Below are 22,656 nucleotides of genomic sequence, written 5' to 3'. Positions count from 1 at the left end.
CCCTCTGGGTTGAATGAAATAAGTTTTTTACGTGTGTGTACCGGGCTTTAGGTCAGTGGACACGTTTTCTTGCATTGAGAGAAGGTTCAAAATAAAACAACCACTGTGTGGAGCCTCAGAAAACAAGTAGATGAGTATGGAATGAGCCAATAGAGCTCTCATCACAACCTTACAACCATATCCCCATTGGAGAAACTGCTAAGACACCCTAACCCCACTAAACTTGTCTCCACTTACTATGCTGCCCTCATGACTGATTTTAAGCCTAGATTCCGTAGGGCTCAGACGAAGTGGACATCTTTGGACATTTCCCTCATGGATGATGACTGTTTTGAATTTAGTGATACGTACAAAACCTCAGTTATCTGATCTAGGGACTGAATTATGCACATCAAAATCTTTCATCACTCCCACCTTACTCCAGCTAGGTTACATAAAATGGGGCTAACACCCTCAACTGGGAGCTTCTGAGGCTGTGGCCAAACTGCTGACTTCCTACACTGTTTCTGGTCATGTCCAGTGGTTCAAGACTTCGGGGCAGAGGTGGGCTCTTTCATTTCCTCAGTGATGGGTCTCCTGAATATTGTTCATCCCAAGAACTGCCTTCTAGGCATCTTTGGTGACTTACACATATCGTCACATGCTAAGAGACTACTCCGCATTTTGTATTTTTATGTTAAAAAAACTATCTTGCTGTCATGGAAGGGAAAACAGACCCCTCTGAAATCCCTCTGGTTAAAGTTAATTAATGATTCTATACCACTATATAAACTTACATTTGAACTCCGGAAACGGAATAAGACATTCCACAAAATCTGGGGTAGATGGATTGCTAGTCCTCTGACCCTTACCCCAGAGTGAATACATCTCAATATTATTTCTTGGTCATGCCACGTACTTCAATGTGCATATCTCCACTGTTGATCTATGAAGTTCACACTGATAATATGATTGATTCCTGTACTTATGCAATTAATATTCACACGTGATTGGTGCATTGCCATTTGTTTATTGACTGAAAGAGTGTACTGCCTGTTGATGTATACCAATGAACAACCAAATGTTTTTTTTTTGTTTTTTTTTTTGTATGTTGGTTTTTCTTTAAACCCAATAAAATATCTTTTTTTTTTTTTTTTTCTTTTTTTAAAGAGCTGTCATCACATACTTACTGGAGCATCTCAAATAATTAGAATATCCTCAAAAAATTTATTTATTTCAGTAATTCAATTAAAAAAGTAAAACACATATATACTGTATAGATTAATTACACACAGAGTGATTTCAAGCATTTCTTTCTTTTAATTTTGATAATTATGGCTTACAGCTAATGAAAACCCAAAATTCAGTATCTCAGAAAATGTGAATATTACACAAGACCAATAAAAAAAAAAAAAAAAAAAAAAAAAGAGTTTTTTAATACAGAAATGTTGGTTTACTGTATGTCCATGTACAGTATAGCATGCACTCAGTACTTGGTCGCGGCTCTTTTTGCATGAATCAGTGCGGCATGGCATGAAGGCGACCAGCCTGTGGCACAGCTGAGGTGTTATGGATGCCCAGGTTGCTTTGATAGCGGCCTTCAGCTCGTCTGCAATGTTGGGTCTGGTGTCTCCCATCTTCCTCTTGACAGTACCCCACAGATACTCTATGGGGTTTAGGTCATGCGAGTTTGCTGGCCAATCAAGCACAGTGATACCATGATCATTAAACCAGGTATTGGTATTTTTGGCAGTGTGGGCAGGTGCCAAGTCCTGCTGCAAAAAATGAAATCAGCATCTCCATAAAGCTGGTCATCAGAGGAAAGCATGAAGTGCTGTAGAATTTCCTGGTAGAGGGCTGCACTGACATTGGACTTGATAAAACACAGTGGACCAACACCAGCAGATGACATGGCTCCCCAAATCATCACTGACTGTGGAAACTTTACACTGGACCTCATGCAACTTGGATTCTGTGCCTCTCCACTCTTCCTCCAGACTCTGGGACCGCGATTTACAAAAGCAATGCAAAGAGGACTTTGGACCACTTAGAAACAGTCCAGTCCTTTTTCTACCTAGCCCAGGTAAGATGCTCCTGATGTTGTCTCTGGTTCAGGAGTGGCTTGACACAAGGAATGCGACAGTCGTAGCCCATGTCCTGGATACGTCTGTGTGTGGTGGCCCCCAAATTCTTGAATGGCCTTTTGCTTCACAATCCTCTCAAAGCTGCGGTTATTTCAGTTGCTTGTGCACCTTTTTCCACCACACGTTTTCCTTCCACTCAACTGTCCATTAATATGCTTGGATACAGCACTCTGTGAACAGCCAACTTTTTTAGCAATGACCTTTTGTGTCAATGACTGCCTTTTGAACAACTGTCAAGTCTGCAGTCTTCCTCATGATTGTGTAGCCTACTGAACAAGACTAGAGACCATTTAAAGGCTCAGGAAAGCTTTACAGGTGTTTTGAGTTAATTAGCTGATTAGAGTGTGACACCATGAGTCTACAATATTGAACTTTTTCACAATATTCTAATTTTCTGAGGTACTGAATCTTGGGTTTTTACTAGCTGTAAATAATCATCAAAAATTAAAGCCATAATCATCAAAATTAAAAGAAAGAAATGCTTGAAATATACCTGTGTGTGTAACACATCTATATAAAATTATATGAGTTTAACTTTTTGAATTTAATTTCTGAAATAAATTAACTTTTTGATGATATTCAATTTTTTTTTCACCTGTATGTGATTGCAAACTATACATAGAAACTATATTCTCATACTTTATTTGCATCAAGCGTACTACTTTTATTCACATGTGTATCTAAAGACATTAAAAGACTACGGTATTTATTTTTATTCAATTGATTATGTATAGCTGCAAACCTTTAAATAATACAGATGTGGTTCACCGTCCTGTTATTTAGGTGTAACACCAATTATTGTGCTGCCCTGTTTTATTCTACTAAATAACCATGGCCATCATTTTCTCATTGCAGAGATCCTGACTTTAAAAGAGATTTTTCAAATTGCCAGCAATGGTATGTATACCTTTCTGAAGGAATGCAGTCCAGTCGAATGTTACTGACTTTAAAGAGACCCTGTCATTTAATTTCAAAACATTCTAGTAAAATCAGAGAAAAATCAAGCATTACAAATGCTTACTTGCTGTGTTTTTTGCTTTCTATAAAAATACTTTTTATTGACTTACAAAGTATGTGCCTTTGAGCTTGCTTTTGACTACCCCAGGAGAGACAATTCTTTAGCACAGCCCTCCCTCCTTGTACATCATACATCTTGGAGTGTCTAATAACTCTCTGTGCTGGCCCAGCTCCTCCTCACCTTCCTACATAACTATTTATGTAGCTGCTACTATAGTGTCACCTAAATGACAACTCTGAGTCTGCTGGGGCTGCTGACTTCACATCCAAGATGGCAGTGCCCGTCAGCAGTGGGAGGTTTTTTACAAGTAAAACCTGTTCAAAATATGTTAAATTCACATGTTTTCTTATGGAAAGATTGTTGTTTCAATAAATGGTCTTGAAACAAGGTCTCTTTAAGGGCTATGGTTTTATAGTCTCGTTATGGTTTAAACCATTTCCTACGCTATCCAAATTGAAAATAAAACCTAAAAAAAATGGCCAGAGTTCCATTTTAATTCAGCATTTTATGGGGTAATCTGGGATGCATGGAGAAGCTTTAGTTGACTGATATGATTTTTTTTTTTCTTGTTTAGATCATGATGTAGCAATCAATAGGTACAGTCGGTTGTCCAAGAAAAGAGAGAATGAAAAGGTTAGATGGTTAGATGCATGCTACTGTTTTTATTCCATTGTACTCTCTTATACTTCCAGTGACTGTTTGTTACCTTGGTTCAAGTCTTTAGAGAAGAACCCTGGATTAGAGCCCATCTCCAGTTTATGGTTTTTTTTTTTTTGTTTTGTTTTTTTTATAGTTAAAGTGATACTAAACACACACTTTAATTTACATTGTTTCTTCTATTTCTGTATTTGGATGATGGCACTGTTTTTTAATTAAAAAAAAAAATAAAGAAAACATCTAAGTACCTTTTTTCAAATTGATATACAGCTGTCACATGACTCTGCTCTTTCCCAGCCTGTCTGCAGGGGAAAAAAAGCAGGATAATAAAAAATATTAATAAACGTTTTAAATTGGCATCCAAATATATATTTAAAATCAAATCTTTATTATTTTGTGGAAATAACATGGTGTGGGTGGATTTCTGCCAGTCACAGGCCGTGTCAAGCCACTCCAGCCTGTGCCTTAGAATAGGAGGGAGGCGAAGCCTCCGTTAATCTACATGTAACACCCCCCCCCCCAATTGTGTCTAGCCAATTAGTGGACATGGAGGAGGAGGGAGGGAGTGGGCTGTCATTTACCACTGTGTGTATGCCCACTAAGGATGAGCTCAGGCGTGTTCACAAACAGGCGAGTGAGACATTTCCTGATCTCTGCAGCCGCGCATCGGGAAATGTCTCACTGCTTGTGATTAGCGCTTCCTGGCGGCAGGCTCCACACGTGCTGTTTGCGAACATGCCTTTCATCCTTAACGCCCATGTGTGACTCTAGACACATGGGCTACTCAGATGTGATAGGAAATGCTCAGCATAGAAACTCACTGACAACTGACCATGTGCAGAGCTGCCAACACTGCTCTGCAAAATCCCTAGTTGAATTGGGGATTTGGACAGAAGGTGGAGATAGAGAGCAGCAGGATCAACCAGGTTTTTTGCAGAATATAGAAAATGAATCCTATTGACTGGGTGAGTATGAACAGCATGTAATACACCATTCATTGATGTGAGTTTAGTGACACTCAATAGAAAGTACCTCTGCTTCCCAAGTAAAGCTCCCCTTCCCTAATCCGGATACATACTTGCCTAAATGGCATGAAGGAATCTGCAGAGCCTCTAGTCCAAACTTTAATTATTTTGGTGTATCACCATAGATTTATTTGAGGCAGTCTGTTGAATGTCTCCTCTAGGGAGATGCCCCTTTATTGGGGTTTTACTGCGTAAGTGCAGACAAGGGAGAGAAGATTTCAGCCAAAAATTCTGAAGAATTCTTTGGGCTGCCTGATTTAGCTAAAGTGTTACTAAACTCAGGGCCCTGCATTCACTATATCTGGTCTCCAACAGTACACAGAACATGGAAATGCAATTATTTTAGTAAATATAAACTGATAAACACCTGTTCACATCAGCAGTATATAGCAGTCTTGTGACTTCTATCAGTGTCCAGCTGGCACTGGTTAAAGCTTGTAGGAGGAGTTTTCAGTCTCCTCTGGCTGTCCTATGAGGCTGCATGACCTCTGTCTGGACAGTGCTGATTAGCCCTGTGCTGATCGCATGGACCTCCCCCCCCCCCCCCCCCAAAAAAAAAAAAAAAACCTCCCTAGCAATACATGCCAAAACTGAGCATGCGCAGAGTGCCTCCTAGGTCTCTGTGCTATTGGCAGATAGATTCGGAACAGTGGAAGAAGGGGAGGATCAGAGAAGACAGGATCAAATAGCATTTTTACACAATGTGGAGGATTAACCACTGGCTCCCAGCTGTTGATCATTGTCATTAAAAATTAAGTTTGAGTGTGTTTTTTTTTTTGGGGGGGGGGGAGGGGTTAAGCAAGTTGCCTGCATGATCGGGGAGTAATATGAGCTCTTTATTCATTTGTAGACCAAGTTTGAAGCCACAGAAGACGTGTACACCGCTAGGAAGAAGCAGCACCAGACGATGATGCATTATTTCTGCGCACTGAATACCATCCAGTACAAGAAGAAGATTGCAATATTGGAACCACTTTTAGGTTATATGCAGGCTCAGGTACGCCTCATAACTTCAGAAATTAACCGAAAGGCACTTTATTTAAATGTCAGCCTGCCTCTGAGCGATAATAATATTGATACGTTTTAGCCACTTGACTTCTGGAAGATTTACCCCCTTTCAGGACCAGGCCATTTATTGCGATCTGGCACTGCGTTATTTTAACTGACAATTGCACGGTCATGTAACACTTTACCCCAAAAAAAAAAATTATGTATTTTTTTTCCCCACAAATAGAGCTTTCTATTTTTTGCGCTATTAACAAGAAAAGACGTACAATTTGGGGGGAAAAAAAAAACTATATTTTTTACTTTCTGCTATTAAACATACCCAATAAAAAAAACTGAAAAAAAAATCTAATTTCTTCATAAATTTAGGCCAATATATGTTCTGCTACATGTATTTGGTAAAATAAAATCCCAATAAACATATATGAATTGGTTTATGCGAACGTTATAGTGTCTAAAAAAATATGGTATATATTTATTGCACTGGACACTGACACTTTTGATGACACTAATATGATCAGTGCTAAAAATATACGCTGTCACTGTACTAATGACACTGACTGGGAAAGGATTAAACATCTAAGGCGATCAAAGGGTTGACTGTGTGCCTAGTCAGTGTTTTTGTGTAGTGTTAGGTGCTTTTACTATGGAAAGTGATGGGTTTTTTTTCCTGCTTTGCAGGAACGGAGATTTGTCTCATTTACATTGGTAGATCTCTGTTCTGTATGTTTTACCGACTATCAGCAGGTGCCGGAAGTCATCCAGTGCCTGGCACCCGTAGATCGGCTGTCATTAATCAAAGGCAGGCAGAAGTGCAGAATTGCGTATATATACACATGATCCTGCGCAGGAGAGCTGCCCTGTAGCATTAAGTCTGCTATGGGGTGGTCCTGAAGCAAGAAAAATGGTTGTAAACCCTCACATATACCCAGTGAAGTTACTGGCCTCAGGTAATACACAGAGATGAAACAAATCCTGCTGCATAAGTTGTATCTGTCTATCTGCAGTCTTCTCTTCCCTAAATCTGTTCAAAGTGCTGAATTATAAAGCTTGTCTGAGAGTTCAGAGAAAAGGGGGTGGAGAGCTGAAGTTACATCAGTACATCAGAGGAGAGCTCTGAGAGCTGATTGGAGGGAAGGTACACACCTCCCTTCACACAGCACACAGGAACAGAGCTGAGGCTGTCAATCAGCTGGAGGGCCCTCCCCTGTCATCATTTTTCTGTTGGTGTCAGGAAAACTTGTCAGAAGTGATTCATGCTGATAGCAGAGGAATGAAGCAGCACACAGAAATTACACTTAGTGCTCTTAATTGAGACAAGTACACACAATAGAGGGATATGCTTTGTTCATATTTCATGTTTGAGGTACAGCCACTTGAATTGTTCAGTACAGGACGCAGGCCAGGGTCTTTGAATATCAGGTCAGTGTCCTGTACTTTACTCCAAGATAAGGAGTTTACAAGTAAGTCCCAAGTCCTTTTCAGAAGCGTACAGTACAGAGGACAGGCTTGATATTCATAGACTTTGGCTTGAGTCCTGTACTGTGCTCCAGGATATGGGATTTAAAAGTAGGTAGGCAAGTCCACCCACTACAGGCTGCCTGCAGAAAACTACAAGAGGGGCGGATACAGGACCTGCAGCAGTGACCAGTCTTTATTACAGCAAGTTCCTGCAAAGAGGAAAGTGCAGGATTTGTTTCATGTTATATTACACACAAAGGACAAGTAACAATACACATGACTCCTGTATTAGGACATTTGTTTAGCCTGGATTTTTGCTTTATTGCTAACTGGCACATTATTACAAGCATTGCTATAAACTAGTAAGCTATTTGCAGAAATAGTACAGTGTATGATGTACAGCATTATGTAAAATACAAATGGTGTGGGGCCAAGTTGGGATAAAGTACTTACATCATATATATCAGGAAGGTAAGATACGCACTTTTGATCAACTAAGGGACCAGTTTGGGATACCCAGGACCTGGCACTTCAGATATGCTCAAATGCATCATGCGGCAGTAGTGTAGTTTGGAGGCGGAGAGGTCCGAGTTCAAAATACCTCTTTGGAAACTACTCTGTTGGACCCTGATCCAGCCAAGAGATTTTCCAGGTATTATCTGGCGTTGGGGCCTGGAGATCCTGGGTAGATAGGTAGGGCAAGGTCTAGATGGCTGTCTTTTGCACCGGAGTTGTCGGAAAAGTTGTGGCATTAGGTCCTTGATACTTATCTTACCATATCCTCGACAGATAGGATGATTCAGCTTAGGTACCTCCATCAGATGTATTATACACCGGTTAGATTATTCCGTATGCGTAAGAGAGATTCTGCAACTTGTCATAAATGCCTGGGGGCTGAAGGAACTTTTCTTTACATGGTGTGGGAGTGTACCAAGATAAGGCCTCTGTGGTCTATGGTGACTGAATTTATCGCTGACAAATTTGACCTTCCTAATATATGTTACCCCCTTGTGATGCCCATTGGGAATTTTTGAACAAGACGAGCTGGATGTGTATACCAAATTATTCCTTAGAATTCTCTATTTTGGGGTACGGAAGCTCATAGCAAGGAGGTGGATATACAGTAAAACCTTGTTTTGAGAGTTACTTGGTTTGAGAGCGTTTTGCAACACAAGCGAAATTTTTTTTAAATTTTTTACTTGATATACAAGTAGCGTCATGTCACAACGGAGTATAAAAGAGAAGAGAGGCGCCTCTAAGCGTAGCAATATGGTTACATTTAATGAAGGTACAACATTTAGCAAACTCACATGGTTGATGATTAAAAAAGGCACATCTAAGTATGCAGGCATCCGGGGTAAACTGTCCACATAGATCTTCCTCCTTACCGCCATCGTCATCCCTTCCACTCTGCGCTCCACGAGCGCTTCAAGCCTCGCTTTTCAGATCGCTCGACTGCAGTCTTTCCGGTCACGATTGCAGGTGTGGGTCATTTGTTTAATGCTGTAATAATGATCTGACTGGCTCAGAGTCCTACCCCTTCCTCTTAGTGTGTATACTGCTTTGCAGGAGGTTAGGGGATAGGCGTTTATGCTAGTTCTATGTAAAAATATATTTAATCAGGGCTTTTTTTTCAGCGGGAACGCGGGGGAACGCAGTTCCAGCACCTCCTGGACTGACTGTATGTAATGGCAAGGGGTGCTGGGGTGTGCTTCAGGGTAATGATGCTCACTGCTGGGGGATCTATTCTAGCTGGAGGGGATCTATTTTTGCAGGGGGGTCTATTGTTGCTGAGGAGATCTATTGTTGCTGGTGGGGGACCTATTGTTGCTAGGGGTGGGTCTTATGTTGCTGGGGGGTCAGTTGATGCTGAAGGAGATCTACTGCTGGGGAGGGGTCTATTGTTGATGGCTGCCAGAGAGTCTATTAATGCTGGCTGTGCGGAGATCTGTTGATGCTGCCGGGAGTCTATTGTTGCTGGGGGGGGGGGAGATTTTGTTGTCGGTGGTACATTGTTGTTAGGGGGATCTATTGTTGCTGGCTGAAGGGGATCTATTTTACTGCTTTTCTTGATATCATTACCAAATTCCATACAAATTACTTAGCACCACAAAATGATACTTGGTCCTGTATTGTCTACAAGGGGTAGTACTGGGAGGTGGGTAGGGGATGGAACCAAGGGACGATACTGGGAGGTGGATAGGGGCGGGGAAAAGTTGTGACTTGGAAAAGGGGAGTTCCTGCACCTATTGTCAGAGAAAGAAAGCCCTGCATTTAATCATGTATACAAAGTACATGAAGTCACCTTGATACAGATATGCAATATAAAAATAAAGAAGAGGTTGTAATTTTTCTATCGGGGGGGTCACCCAGAGCTTAGAGTAGAGATGCACCATACCTCTCATATTTTATGGCATTTGGGGACACTTACTAATCCCATACATAATTTTCCATACAGCATAATTTAGATGATTATTGATTTCCAGTAGGCTGCAGTAGTAGAAATGGATTTATCCATTTAATGGCTATGGCTTTACAGGCCCCAAACACAAATGTATGTATTTTTTCAATCTATTTAGACTTTTGTTTGAAGTCCAGCTTAAAACACAATACCGCAAATCTGATCAAATATTTATGCTGCTTTTTATACATTTTTTTCATAGATCAGTTTTTTCAAAATGGGCTCTGAAAACCTTAATGATCAATTAGAAGAGTTCTTGTCCAACATCTCAACTAGCGTGCAAAAGTAAGTGTTGTGTGAATGATTTCTTTCAGGCAGACTTCAAGGCTTGAATTAAAGTGGTGTTCCGACCGAAATTATACTTTTTAAATAAAAATACCCCTATAATACACTAGCTTAATGTATTCTAGTAAAGTTAGTCTGTAAACAAAGGTCTGTTTTGTTAGTTTATAGCAGTAGTTTGTTATTTTATAAACTTACAGCAGGCTGTGGCCATCTTAAGTGTGGACATCTGAAGCCAGACTGTATTTCTTCCTGGATCACAAGCAGTGTAATAGGTTTCAGGTCAGGTTTCCATAGCAATGGCAGTGTCAGAGGAAGTTGCAGCCCCTTCCCAGAAGGCATTGCAAACAGGAAATGATGCAATGGGCCACGGCCAGGGAGGAGGAAGTGAAAAATGAATACAGTAGATATACAGTAGGTGCTGAGAAAAAAAATAAAAAAATATCCAATTCGTTTACAGTGCACAGTTTAGTGAGGGATGCTGAAGAGTTGTAAAAGTGGGTGGAACTCCACTTTAACTAAGAGGAGCTCCAGTCATTTTTTGTTTATTAAAAGTCAGCAGCTACAAAAACTGTGACTGACTTTTAATAAATAGACACTCACCTGTCTCAGGATCCAGTGACGTGCTCACCCGAGGAGTCCCTTCCCTTCATCTTCTGTCCGTGGCGCGGGCATCTAGACTGTGGGCAAGCTTCACAGCCGGATGCCCACTGCGCATTGTGAATGGTCCCCCAGCCTTCTGGGACCTGTGACGTGTCCCAAAAGACTGCAGGGAGGGAGGGGGAGTTGAGAACTTCTGCGTGGATCGCCTAGGCGATCCATGCAGAAATGGGATTAGGTACCTATCAAAACCAGGTACCCGCTCAACCCCCCCCCCCACTCATATCTGTATATGAAATATAACAGAAATGGCACAGCAAGTATGTCAAAATATAGAAACCTTGCCTAAAGCATGTTTACATGGCTTTTAGATTGTAAAGCTCTAACGAGCAGGGCCCTCTTGTACCAAAATGTAATGTAACTGTTATGTCTGCCTTCATTTTGTTAAGCGCTGCGCAAACTGTTGGCGCTATATAAAACTTGTATAATAATAATTACAGTAACAGTGCAAAATGAGAAATATTTACCTTTCCAGTATTTTAATTTGTGTTACATACATTTCCAGAATTAATATTTCATTAAAATGCATTTTACTTTCTTCCTTTATTTTATTTATAAGTTTCAAAAATTCCAGAAAACCACACTATTTAGTTTATTGTTGAGCAGTTTATGACATTGTACTGAGTGTTTATGAGTGGATTACCCTTTAGAGGGTTGTGATTGATGAATAGGAATGAGAGATGACCTGTGTAACGTTTCTTGGCAGTGTCCGCCGGGAGATGGACAGTGATGGGGAAAACATGCAGCAGACCATACAGGACATGGAGGTGGCCAGTGAGCCTTTATATTTACCAGATCCAGACCCAAAGAAACTTCCCATCAACCGAAATTTAACCCGGAAAGCCGGCTACCTCAACATTCGCAAGTATGAGAAAGCTTATGGACCATCAGAATAATTTCTAACTCCAGTGAATCTATAATGTTATCATTTGTTTTGGATAGTAAGGAAGTGTTAAGACACATCACCTTATGTTCTGGTGACAACTCCAAGGGCTTGTTAACACCTTAGTGCATTCATTAGTGCCCGTATAATGCAAATGTAGTAGTCCTCTTTTTTTTTTTTTTTTTTTTTTCTTGTGATGTGCTACACTGCAATGCATTTTAACACACATTAAATCACATTTTAAATTGTATGTGTATATATATAATATATAATACTTTTTTTTTTTTTTTTTTTTGACTGTATGTTGTTTACGTTCAATTCAATGCTTGGCAACCCATTACTGCATGTGGGGAACATGCTGTACTGCGGGAAATTGCAACTGCGTTGGGTAATGCTGCTGTTGTGCACAAGCCCACGCTTCCAATTTCTCTTCTCTGGGATACCTACATCACGCATCTCAAGAGGCTTTGGGCCAAGTTCAAGACACTACATGCGCAGTGGGTGTCACCAGGAGGCTGGCTGCTAGGACCTGGAAGAGACAGCCAGCCTTCTGTTGACGTCACCAGGGAAGATGGTGTAGGGCTCAGCATGCAACGGCTTGCAGCTGATGACTGCAAGAAGGGAGGGCCAGTTGTGGGGTTAGTATATCATTTCAGATCAATCCAGCAGACCGGGTAAGAAGGGATTAACAACAAAATTAGCCCCAAGGGGTGAAGTTCTTTAAGTAAATATGAGATATTGAGGGAGATTTACTAAAACTGGTGCACACAGAATCTGGTGCAGTTGTGCATAGTAACCAGTCAGCTTTTAAAGGATAAGTTCACCTTTCAGCGTAAGGGAGTTGTATAACTGCTGTCAGTTTGTTTTTTGTTTTTTTTTTGTTTTTTTTTTTACATCTGTGTAATATTGGGGAGATTTCCTTTCATTTTCCTGTGCCATAGCCAAAACAGGAAGTGAGAAGAAAGTTCCCTCCAAAGCTAGGGAATCCCATTTGTCACAGGAACTGTCCCCATTGGAAGATTTCCCCTCTATTACTGTTCTGGCGACAACCCAAAATTTGGGATTTTCTTCCACTCTCTGTGATAACAGTAAACAGGAGAAATAGAGAGGGTGAATCTCCCTAACAGGGGCACAGACAGCAATAAAAATCTGTCAGGTGTTCTAATCCCTCTCAACTCTATCCAAAACTAAAAGTAAGTTTTTCCTTTTGTTATACTTTAATGGTGATTAAAGCTAACTGGGTGCATTAAAAACACAGCCAAATACATTAAAGGAGAAGTCCAGCCTGAGCTTATTCGGCTGGGCTTCTCCTAAGGGTCACAGGAGTGCCATCCGTTTTGCACTCCTGTGACCCGTTTTCAGCACAGAGCGGTCTGAAGTCCGCTCTCTGCTGATGTCACCAAGATCAGTCGAGGCACCGCGTCATCCTGGACTCTGGAAGTCTGGATTGGCCAGGTGCCTGGACTGATAGACGTCTCAGCCTCTCAGCGAGTCGCTCCCCGCCCCTCCACAGCTCAGCGCTCCAGTGAGCATGGAGGAGCAGAGCAGGAGAGCTGCTGATTGACAGCCAGAAGCGCTCCGCTCAGGGAGGTGAGAGAACCGAGCCATCGGTGGTGTTTGATCGCTCGATTCTCAGTGCAGAGGCATCGGGGGGACAGATTTAGCATTGGATGGATGCTGCATCCACCTAAGTAAGTATGATTATGGGATAAAAAAAGACCCCATACTTTTTTAATTGCATTAAAGTGGTTGTAAAGGCAGAAGTTCTATGCATTATGATAAAAAAACCTTCTGTGTGCAGCAGCCCCCCTAATACTTACCTGAGGTCCATCTAGATCACGTGATGTTGCACGAGAGACTAGGCTGCCCGGGACTCCCCTCCCTATTGGCTCCCACTGCTGTCAATCAAAGTCAGTGAGCCAATGAGGTGATAAGGGGGCGGAACCAGGCCATGGCTCCTTGTCTGAATGGATACACAGAGCTGCAGCTCGGCCCAGATTCCCCCATAGCAAGCTGCTTGCTGTTAGGGCACTCAACAGGAGTCAGGGGCCAGGAGCTCCGAAGAGGGACCTGAGAAGAGGAGGATCCGGGCTGCTCTGTGCAAAACCACTACACAGAGCACGTAAGTATAACAGGTTTGTTATTTTTAATGGGAATCATTTTTTTATATTTGTTGAACTGTCACTGAATTGCTTCCTAGATATTTAACCTCCTATATCCTAGTGTCCTAAAGTTTGGTAATTAAAAAAAAAAAAAAGAAAAAGGTTTGGTAATTGTTGACATGATGAATATTTAAGAAAAGAAATTCTTTTTTTTTTTTTCTATGCATTTAAAATCTATAAACATATTAAAAGATGATTGCCATAGCAGCCATTCATTAGATTTTATGTTTTTTTTTTAGTGCAGAATGATTACCATAGACAGCAAATAAACTTTTTTTCATACAGACACTTTTAAAACACAAATTCTGTTGTCTCTGCAGTGTTACTATTTTATTTCTGGATTTTATCTAACTGGTTTGTTTTCCTATTTCAGTAAGACGGGTCTGGTGTCCTCATCTTGGGAACGCCAGTATTTCTTCACTCAGGGGGGAAATCTCATGAGCCAAGCCAGAGGAGATGTAGCAGGGGGACTGGTGATGGATATCGACAACTGCTCTGTTATGGCTGTGGACTCTGAAGATCGGAGATACTGCTTCCAGATCACCTCCTTTGATGGCAAAAAGTTTGTATTTTTATTAATCTGGTAAAAACAATACACCCATACTGACAAGTAGAATAGGCAAGAATCAAATGAAACAGTTGAAATGCACACGTTACTGGTTTGACTGCTAAAAGATTTGAAATTGTATTCAGTCATTTTCTGGATTCACACACAGCCCAATTTTTCTTCAATAATTTTTTTTAACCCCATAAATATTGGTAAAGGATCAACCTTATCCAGTGGCAGGACTATAAAAGGGCATCAGTATACGGATGAGTTAAAGTGTTACTAAACCCAGGGCCCTGCATTCACTATATCTGGTCTCCCACAGTACACAGAACACGGAAATGCAATTATTTCAGTAAATATAAACTGATAAATACCTTTTCTTATCAGCAGTACATAACAGCCTTGTGACTTTTATCAGTGTCTGGCCGAGCACTGGTTAAAGCTTGTAGGAGGAGTTTTCATTCTCCTCTGACTGTCCTGTGAGGCTGCAGGACCCCTGACCCTCTGTCTGGATAGTGCTAATTGGTCCTGTGCTGATCACATGCACCCTTCCCCCCCAAAAAAACCTCTCTAGCAATACACACCAAACTCAGCATGTGCAGAGTGCCTCCTAGGGCTCTGTACTATCAGCAGATGGATTGGGGACAGTAAAAGAAGGGGAGGATCAGAGAAGACAGGATCAAACAGCCTTTTTACACAATGCGGAGGATTAACTCCATAGGTTCCACAGTGAGTATAACAAGCATGCTTTACTGCATATACAGACTGATTTTACTGTTGTGGGTTTAGTAACACTTTAGAGTGGTTCTAAAGTCTAAACATTTCTTACCTTAACCACTTGCAGACCGCCCACCCTACATATTCTGCAGCAGGGCGGCCGCTTTGCGCCAGATCACCTACCTAGTACGTGTAATAAATGTATACTTTCTCAGGAGAAGGAAGTATTAACAGTTTATTTGTACATATGATATACCATAGAGTGCTGAAACCATCTATTACCCTCTGGTCATAATATACACTGTATGCACAGAGGGCGTGCCCTCTGAAGACGGAGTGACGAAACGCGCCAGGTGTGACGACGTGACCTACAGCATCAGTCAGACAGCGTCATCCCGGGACTCATCGTGGTGGGCGGGATGGAACTCCGACCAGCGGTGAGCCGACGCTGTTTTCTGTGACAGGCTGATTTTAACTATTGACATTCTAAGCATAATTTGTATTAGGGGGGATTTTCATATGCAATAAACAGTTTAACGCTATAGAGAGCCTCCCCTTATATTCCTACATGACACATCTATGGTATTGAAACACCCTGAGCACAGAGGACTAAGACTGGTAGCAGCTGAGGAGCTGATCAGTGCGGGGAAGGTCTATCATCCTATGGATAATATGCTCCATTTGAATTGGAATTGTTTTTTCCTTAACCGCTGTCACTTGCATGCATGGGACTTATCATAGAAGGATTTGTTTGAATACATTTATTATGCTATACATATAGTCCATTTTTTATGACACCTGGAACTTTTTTTCTTTTATAAAAAAAAAAGAAAAAACATTTTCCTTGGACCAAAACCATTGCTGAACTTTTACAAGGATTGTGGATTTTTTTGCTTTGTCTTATTTGGTTTTGTGATGTCATTCTTTATACCACTATTTGAACCTCACTATTGTGGCATATTTTTGCACTAAGAGTCACGGTGTTTATTATGACCAGAGGGTAATAGATGGTTTCAGCACTCTATGGTATATCATATGTATGAATGAACATTCATACTAAGCACTGTTAATACTTCCTTCTCCTAAGAAAGTATACATTTATTACATTATTGTTTCATTTTATAACAGCAGCTAGAAGTGTGTTAAACTAACTTTGCTTCCATTTTGAGCGCTAGGATCAGGGTCTCTCATTACCTCTGATAAACCTTTTATTGTACCTAGTACGTGATTCGACACTTCCGGGTCTGTAGCGCGCATGCACGCCACCTGCTAACCGCTCCCGCTGGGGAGCTGATCTGCGGGACTCGATGTCCACCGTCACCAGCCGATCATTAGGCAGAGAGCCAGAAAATAAAATATAAATAAGGCAGATTGCCATTCTGTCAGTAGGGAAGGCATTGATCCTGTGTTCCTGCAACGCAGGAACATGGATCAGTGCCTTCCCCTAGTAAAAGCACCTCCCACACTGTTTGAAAACACTGGCTAGGCACACAGTTAACCCTTTGGATCACTCATGTTGTTTAACCCCTTCCCACCCAGTGTCATTAGTACAGTGACAGTGCCTATTTGTAGCACATCACTGTATTAGTGTCACTGGTCCCCAAAAAGTGTCTGTGTCCCCTGCAATATCGCAGTCCCAGTGTAAGCTGATCGCCGCCATTTCTAGTAAAAATAAATAAAAACATCCCACAGTTTGTAGACGCTAGAACTTTTTTGCAAACCAATCAATATACGCTTATTGGGATTTTTTTCACCAAAAATATGTAGCAGAATACATGAAGAAATTCGATTTTTTCCATTTTTTTTATTGTATATGTTTTATAGCAGAAAGTAAAAAATATTTGTTTTTTTCTTAATCAAAATTGTCTTTATTTTTTGTTTATAGCGTAAAAAATAAAAACCGCAGTGGTGATCAAATACCACCAAAAGAAGGCTCTATTTATGGGAAAAAAAGAACATAAATTTTGTTTGGATACAGTGTCGCACGACACTGCAATTGTCTGCTAAAATAAGGCAGTGCCGTATCGCAAAAAATGGCCTGGTCATGATGTGGGGTAAATCTTCTGGAGGTCAAGTGGTTAATGCATTCCTTGCATTAATGTAAAAAATGTTTAGGCATTGAATTTGGATTCCCATGGGGGCACTGAACAGAGAGGAGGAGCGCCAGCGGGGGACCCGAGAAGAGGCGATTCGGGGGTAATCTGTGCAGTTCCATTGCACAGAGCAGGTAAGTATAGAGATGATTGTTATTTAAAAAAAAAATCCTTTACAATCACTTTTATTTTTCTGTTCACTTTTTCTATCTGCATGATCTCTGTGTTAAGCTGCTCACACATAAATCAAAAGTCATTTAGTTCAGCAGGGATTGGACAAATTTCAATCTGTGTGTGGCCCCCCTGTCTGGCAGACGTCGGTCAGTAGAAAAGAACTGCTGGGAAAACTTTCATTTGATCAGACACTGCAGGCATTCATCTACAGCGCTGATCAGTGTATTGTGACAGTGGAGGAGTCCCGTACAATAGCGCAGCGAGGAGGATTTTTGCATCTATTTCGCTTATCTGGATGGAGAAATGTGTTTTATTTTTTTTTTTTTTTCATTCAGTCCGCCAGCTGAATGAAAAAAAACTTTGCATGTATACCAAGCTTTTGATTGACAGCTCTGTACAATGCACTAGAGGTTGATTGATATAACCAGAGTCTAATGAGAGAGATATTGAGATGCTATTTAAAGCGGAGTTCCACCCAAAAATTGAACTTCCGCTTTAAGTATTTGTGAGCCCATTTAATTTTTTTTTTTAGGAGGGGGCGGGTACCCAGCTCCCACTTCCTTTCCTGGCACCGTGGCGCAGAGCGGAAGTTCACCTCTCCCCTCTACCTCCCTGCAATCTTCTGGGACACGTCACAGGTCCGATTGCCTGGCCATTCACAAAGTGCAGCGCGGCTCACGCACGCGCAGTGAGCGCCCGGCTGAGAAGCCACAGTCAGGCGCCCACACTTGCAATGCTGGCGCCGCAGAGAGGAGGGAGAGAAGAGCGAGGCTTCAGGCGGCCACATCGCTGGACTGTGAGACAGGTAAGTGTCTGTTTATTAAAAGTCGGCAGCGACACTTTTTGTAGCTGCTGACTTTTAAATGGGCGGAACTCCGCTTTAAAGAATAATTTTTATTCCTTGTTCTTCTTTCAAAAACATTAACACAGGGACAATGGAAGGATTTTTATTGAATGCATACATTTAATAACTAACATTTGCCTATATATCTGTTTTATATGACTGTATATATTATTTTTTTTCTTTTCATTCAGGTCTGTAATTTTACAAGCAGAAAGCAAGAAGGACAGTGAAGAGGTATAATTAACAGTAACTGTGTGTATGATTGTGTGTGTGTGTGTGTGTACGTTGGTGAAAAAATCTTTTTGTGCTTCTTTCCACAGCTGCACATTTTAGATTTTTATCTTCCTAACCTGTCCATAATTATTCTATAGAAAATAGGATGCAATTGCTAAACCATTATCTATTCTTTAGTTTAGAAGCTTTGAATAGATGGCAATCTTGAAAATAGGGGGAATGCAAGTTCTATTAATCTAACTGACCTGGCAAACTGTAGTTTTCTATTGTTGATCCAACACTACTGGCGGTCACAAAGTACACTCAAGAAACTTTTATCTGAATACCATAGGTGTACCTCATGCACGCTGGGCTTTTTCAAACTCACAGCTGGGTCCCACTATATGTACCATCAACTGAGACAATTGCTAAAGTGCAAATGATGCCTGCTAACAGTATTGCTTTATTTATTCATTCATTCACACAAATGCGTTTAAAGGCAGACTATGAAATCCTGCAGGAAACTCTGCGGGGTTTATGAGAACAGCTGTGGGCACAAAGCCCCATAGAAAGCAATGAGAGTCTGGCAGCACTTGCAGACATTTGCATGTAATGCAGCTACATACGAATGGCTGTGGCCACTATCAGGCTCTTATTGCATGGGACTTCCCACCCACAGCTGTTCACATTAACCGCTTCAGCCCCGGAAGATTTTACCCCCTTCCTGACCAGAGCATTTTTTTTTTTGCGATTTGGCACTGCGTCGATTTAACTGACAATTGCGCTGTCGTGCGACATTGCACCCAAACAAAATTGACATCCTTTTTTTCCCACAAATAGAGCTTTCTTTTGGTGGTATTTGATCGCCTCTGCGGTTTTTATTTTTTGCGCTATAAACAAAAAGAGCGACAATTTTGAAAAAAAATGCATTATTTTTTACTTTTTGCTATAATAAATATCCTCCAAAAATATATTAAAAAAAAAAAAAATTTCCTCAGTTTAGGCCGATTATATATTCTACATATTTTTTGGTAAAAAAATCGCAATAAGCATATATTGATTTTGGTTTGCGCAAAAGTTATAGCATCTACAAAATAGGGGATAGTTTTATGGCATTTTTATTATTTATTTCTTTTTTTTACTAGTAATGGCGGCGATCTGCGATTTTTATCGGGACTGACAAGGCAGACAAGTCGGACAATTTTGACACATTTTTGGAACCATTGGCATTAATACAGCGATCAATGCTATAAAATTGCACTGATTACTGTAAAAATGTCACCGTCAGTGAAGCGGTTAACACTAGGGGGCGATCAAGGGGTTAATGTGTTTCCTAGTATGTGTTCTAACTGAAGGGGGGAGGGGACTGTGCAGGGGAGATGACAGACGATCTGTCTGTTCTCCCCTGCAAAGTCGCCCTCCCCCCTTCAGTTTACACGCACAAATTCCAGTTCTCCGTGTGTCAGCAGCGATCGCGGGAGCCCGGCTGTGATCGTGACCGCCGGGCACTCGCATCGGCTTGGGGGGGGGGGGGGGGCGCAACCCTAGTGGCCACAGGGCGAAGCATTGTTGCATAACGTCGTTTTGCCCAGCCGTGCCTTTGCGGTGGCTGATCGGCAAGTGGTTAACCCGGCAGAGTTTCCCACAGTATTCGTAGTCTGCCCCAAAATGCTTGTGTGAGTGAGGCCTAATACTTCATTACAGGTATCTCTGTTAAGCTGAGTACACACTGTCAGTTTTTCCTTATTTGAACCAGCAGGCTGAATGGAGAAAAACGAACAGAGTCCTGCATCCACACAAGTAAGGTGGATGCATGAATCCTCCCTGCTGTGTTATTGTCTTCTGACCTCAGGGACTCCTCCGCTGTAATGCCCTGTACACACGGTCGGACATTGATCTGACATTTCGACAACAAAATCCTAGGATTTTTTCAGACGGATGTTGGCTCAAACTTGTCTTGCATACACACGGTCGCACAAAGTTTTCGGAAAATCCGATCGTTCTGAACGCGGTGACGTAAATCACGTACGTCGGGACTATAAACGGGGCAGTAGCCAATAGCTTTCGTCTCTTAATTTATTCTGAGCATGCGTGGCACTTTGTGCGTCGGATTTGTGTACAGACGATCGGAATTTAACTGATCGGATTTTGTTGTCAGAAAATTTTATAGCCTGCACTCAAACTTTGTGTGTCGGAAATTCGGGCGGAAAAAGTCCAATGGAGCCCACACACGGTCGGAATTTCTGACAACACAATCCAAATGCACTTTTCCCGTCTGAAAATCTGACCATGTGTACAGGGCATTAAACTTTGTGTGTCGGACATTCCTATGGTAAATGTGTGATGGAGCCTACACACGGTCGGAATTTCCGACAACAAGGTCCTATCACACATTTTCCATCGGAAAATCCTATTGTGTGTACAGGGCATTAGAATACACTGATCAGTGCTGCAGCTGCTGAACGATGAAGGCTTTTCAGCAGGACTATTCGACGAAAAAGCCGATCGAAAAATCAGCTTCACAGGGAGGGCTACAAACAGATCGAAATTTGATTGCTCCCGGATAAAACAGCTGAATTTCGATCTGTGGGCACCGGACTCTATATTTGTATGTATATTGTTATGTGCAGGAGTTTTTATCAGTATAACCTCATACAAGAAATGTCATTTTAGGACCAGTTCACGCCAGAACGCGCCGTGGGAAACTCATATTCCGTACACGTTTCCTGCAGTGTGTTCAAAGCACACTGCACTTGCGATCAAGTGCAAACATGGCACTGAAGTACTAAGCGATTTGGTTGCCCTGTGTTTTATAAAACAGTGCAGGTACTGCTTTTGCTGTTGTCCGACATGATTTCAGCCCAGATTTCACTGTACTCAGATTACATGGGACTCGAAGAAGAATGCACAGTGTGCTCCTGCGTGATTCATGGTGTGAACTGGCCCTTAGTGTCAGTTTAAATAGGAAAAATCACAATCAAATATACATATTTTATGTAAAGTTAAAGGCCACTACTTTTTTTAAAACTAATGCTGCTGAAACCCGAATAAAAAAAAAAAAAAAATGCTGCTGCATATTAATACATATGACACTATGGTGTTGATTTACTAAAGAAAAATGGACTGTGCACTTTGCAAATTCAGTTGCTCCAGAGCTTAGTAAATGAGCAAAAGCTCTGCTGACTTCCATCATCCAATCATGTGCAAGCATAAATGCTGTTTTTTTTTTTTTTTCGTTTTTATATTCTTTGCATGCGATTGGGTATTCTTTGCAAAGTTAAGGTTCGTATCATTTACTAAGCTCTGGAGCAACTGCACTTTCCAAAGTGCACAGTCTTTTTGCCTTTAGTAAATCAACCCCCATATGTGTGTACTGTATATAAGTAAAAAGTTATTGTTTTGATCTATAGCTGAAATGTTATGAAAATTGTTCTGAGCCTTTATACAGATGGTGGAGCTGAAGTGGTTTATTTCAGATATGCAAGCAACAGAAGTGTATATGTTTTTTATATTGTATTAAACGTTTGTTACATATCAAACATGCATTTAATAAAATACCTTATGGGGTGCTGTCTTATATCTGTGGTTGCATTTATTTTCATTTATTTTTCTCTTCTTGCACAGTGGATAAGTACAATAAACAACATCTCTAAACGCATATATCTTACGGAAAACCCAGAGGTGAGTTCTATTCCAATGATTACGCAGATGTGCTTCTAATAAATGGCTGTTATAGGCTAAGTCCATATTCTACAAAAAAAACCTAATAAACGAATGTGAATATTTGCAGCAAAAAATGCGCATTTAATATTTTTCGCAAATGGGCTTGCAAAGCATTGCAACCGTGATCAGCAAATTACATGTGCAATACACAAGCTCCTGCAGAGCCTTCCTTCAACTCCGAGGTAAAGACAGTTCACAATGAGAAAGGAGGGGGGAGGATAAACGGAATTTCCTTTTTTAGGTGAAATTCTTCTTTAACCACTTAAAGCGGAGTTCCACTCATTTAAAAGTCAGCAGCAACATAAAAGTGTAGCTGCTGACTTTTAATAAACAGACGTTCACCTGTCCCACGGTCCAGCGATGCGGGCACACGAAGCCCCACTCCACTCCCCCCTCCTCTCGGCGGTGTCCGCATTGTAATTGCACACGCGCGAGCCACGCGTTGTGAATGGCCGGGCAAATGTTCTGGGACCTGTGATGTGTCCCAGAAGATTGCAAGGAGGGAGGGGGGGAGAGGTGAAATTCCTTCCGGCGCCACGGAGCCCCGGGAGGAAGTGGGAGCTGGGTGCCTGTCAAAACTGGGTACGCGCTCCCCCCCCCCCCAA

General features: G+C 41.3%; 1 protein-coding gene across 2 annotated transcripts in view; it reads left to right on the top strand.

Annotated features, from left to right (window-relative positions):
* APPL1 (adaptor protein, phosphotyrosine interacting with PH domain and leucine zipper 1) overlaps window positions 1–22,656 on the top strand; it is a 78,079-nt gene that overhangs the window by 27,614 nt on the left and 27,809 nt on the right. For both annotated transcript variants that reach the window (XR_012235242.1, XM_073592251.1), the window contains exons 6-13: window positions 2,979–3,020; window positions 3,716–3,774; window positions 5,674–5,820; window positions 9,953–10,035; window positions 11,399–11,557; window positions 14,111–14,299; window positions 18,307–18,349; window positions 21,953–22,009. Coding sequence is in view for 1 of the 2 variants with exons in the window: in XM_073592251.1 (XP_073448352.1) it covers window positions 2,979–3,020; window positions 3,716–3,774; window positions 5,674–5,820; window positions 9,953–10,035; window positions 11,399–11,557; window positions 14,111–14,299; window positions 18,307–18,349; window positions 21,953–22,009 (779 nt within the window). In the remaining variant the exon portion in view is untranslated. The remainder of the gene's footprint in view (window positions 1–2,978; window positions 3,021–3,715; window positions 3,775–5,673; window positions 5,821–9,952; window positions 10,036–11,398; window positions 11,558–14,110; window positions 14,300–18,306; window positions 18,350–21,952; window positions 22,010–22,656) is intronic.

The sequence above is a fragment of the Aquarana catesbeiana genome, linkage group LG07 (genome assembly GCF_042186555.1).
Source record: "Aquarana catesbeiana isolate 2022-GZ linkage group LG07, ASM4218655v1, whole genome shotgun sequence".
Classification (NCBI taxonomy): domain Eukaryota; kingdom Metazoa; phylum Chordata; class Amphibia; order Anura; family Ranidae; genus Aquarana; species Aquarana catesbeiana.
This window is presented reverse-complemented; position numbering and strand designations above follow the sequence as displayed.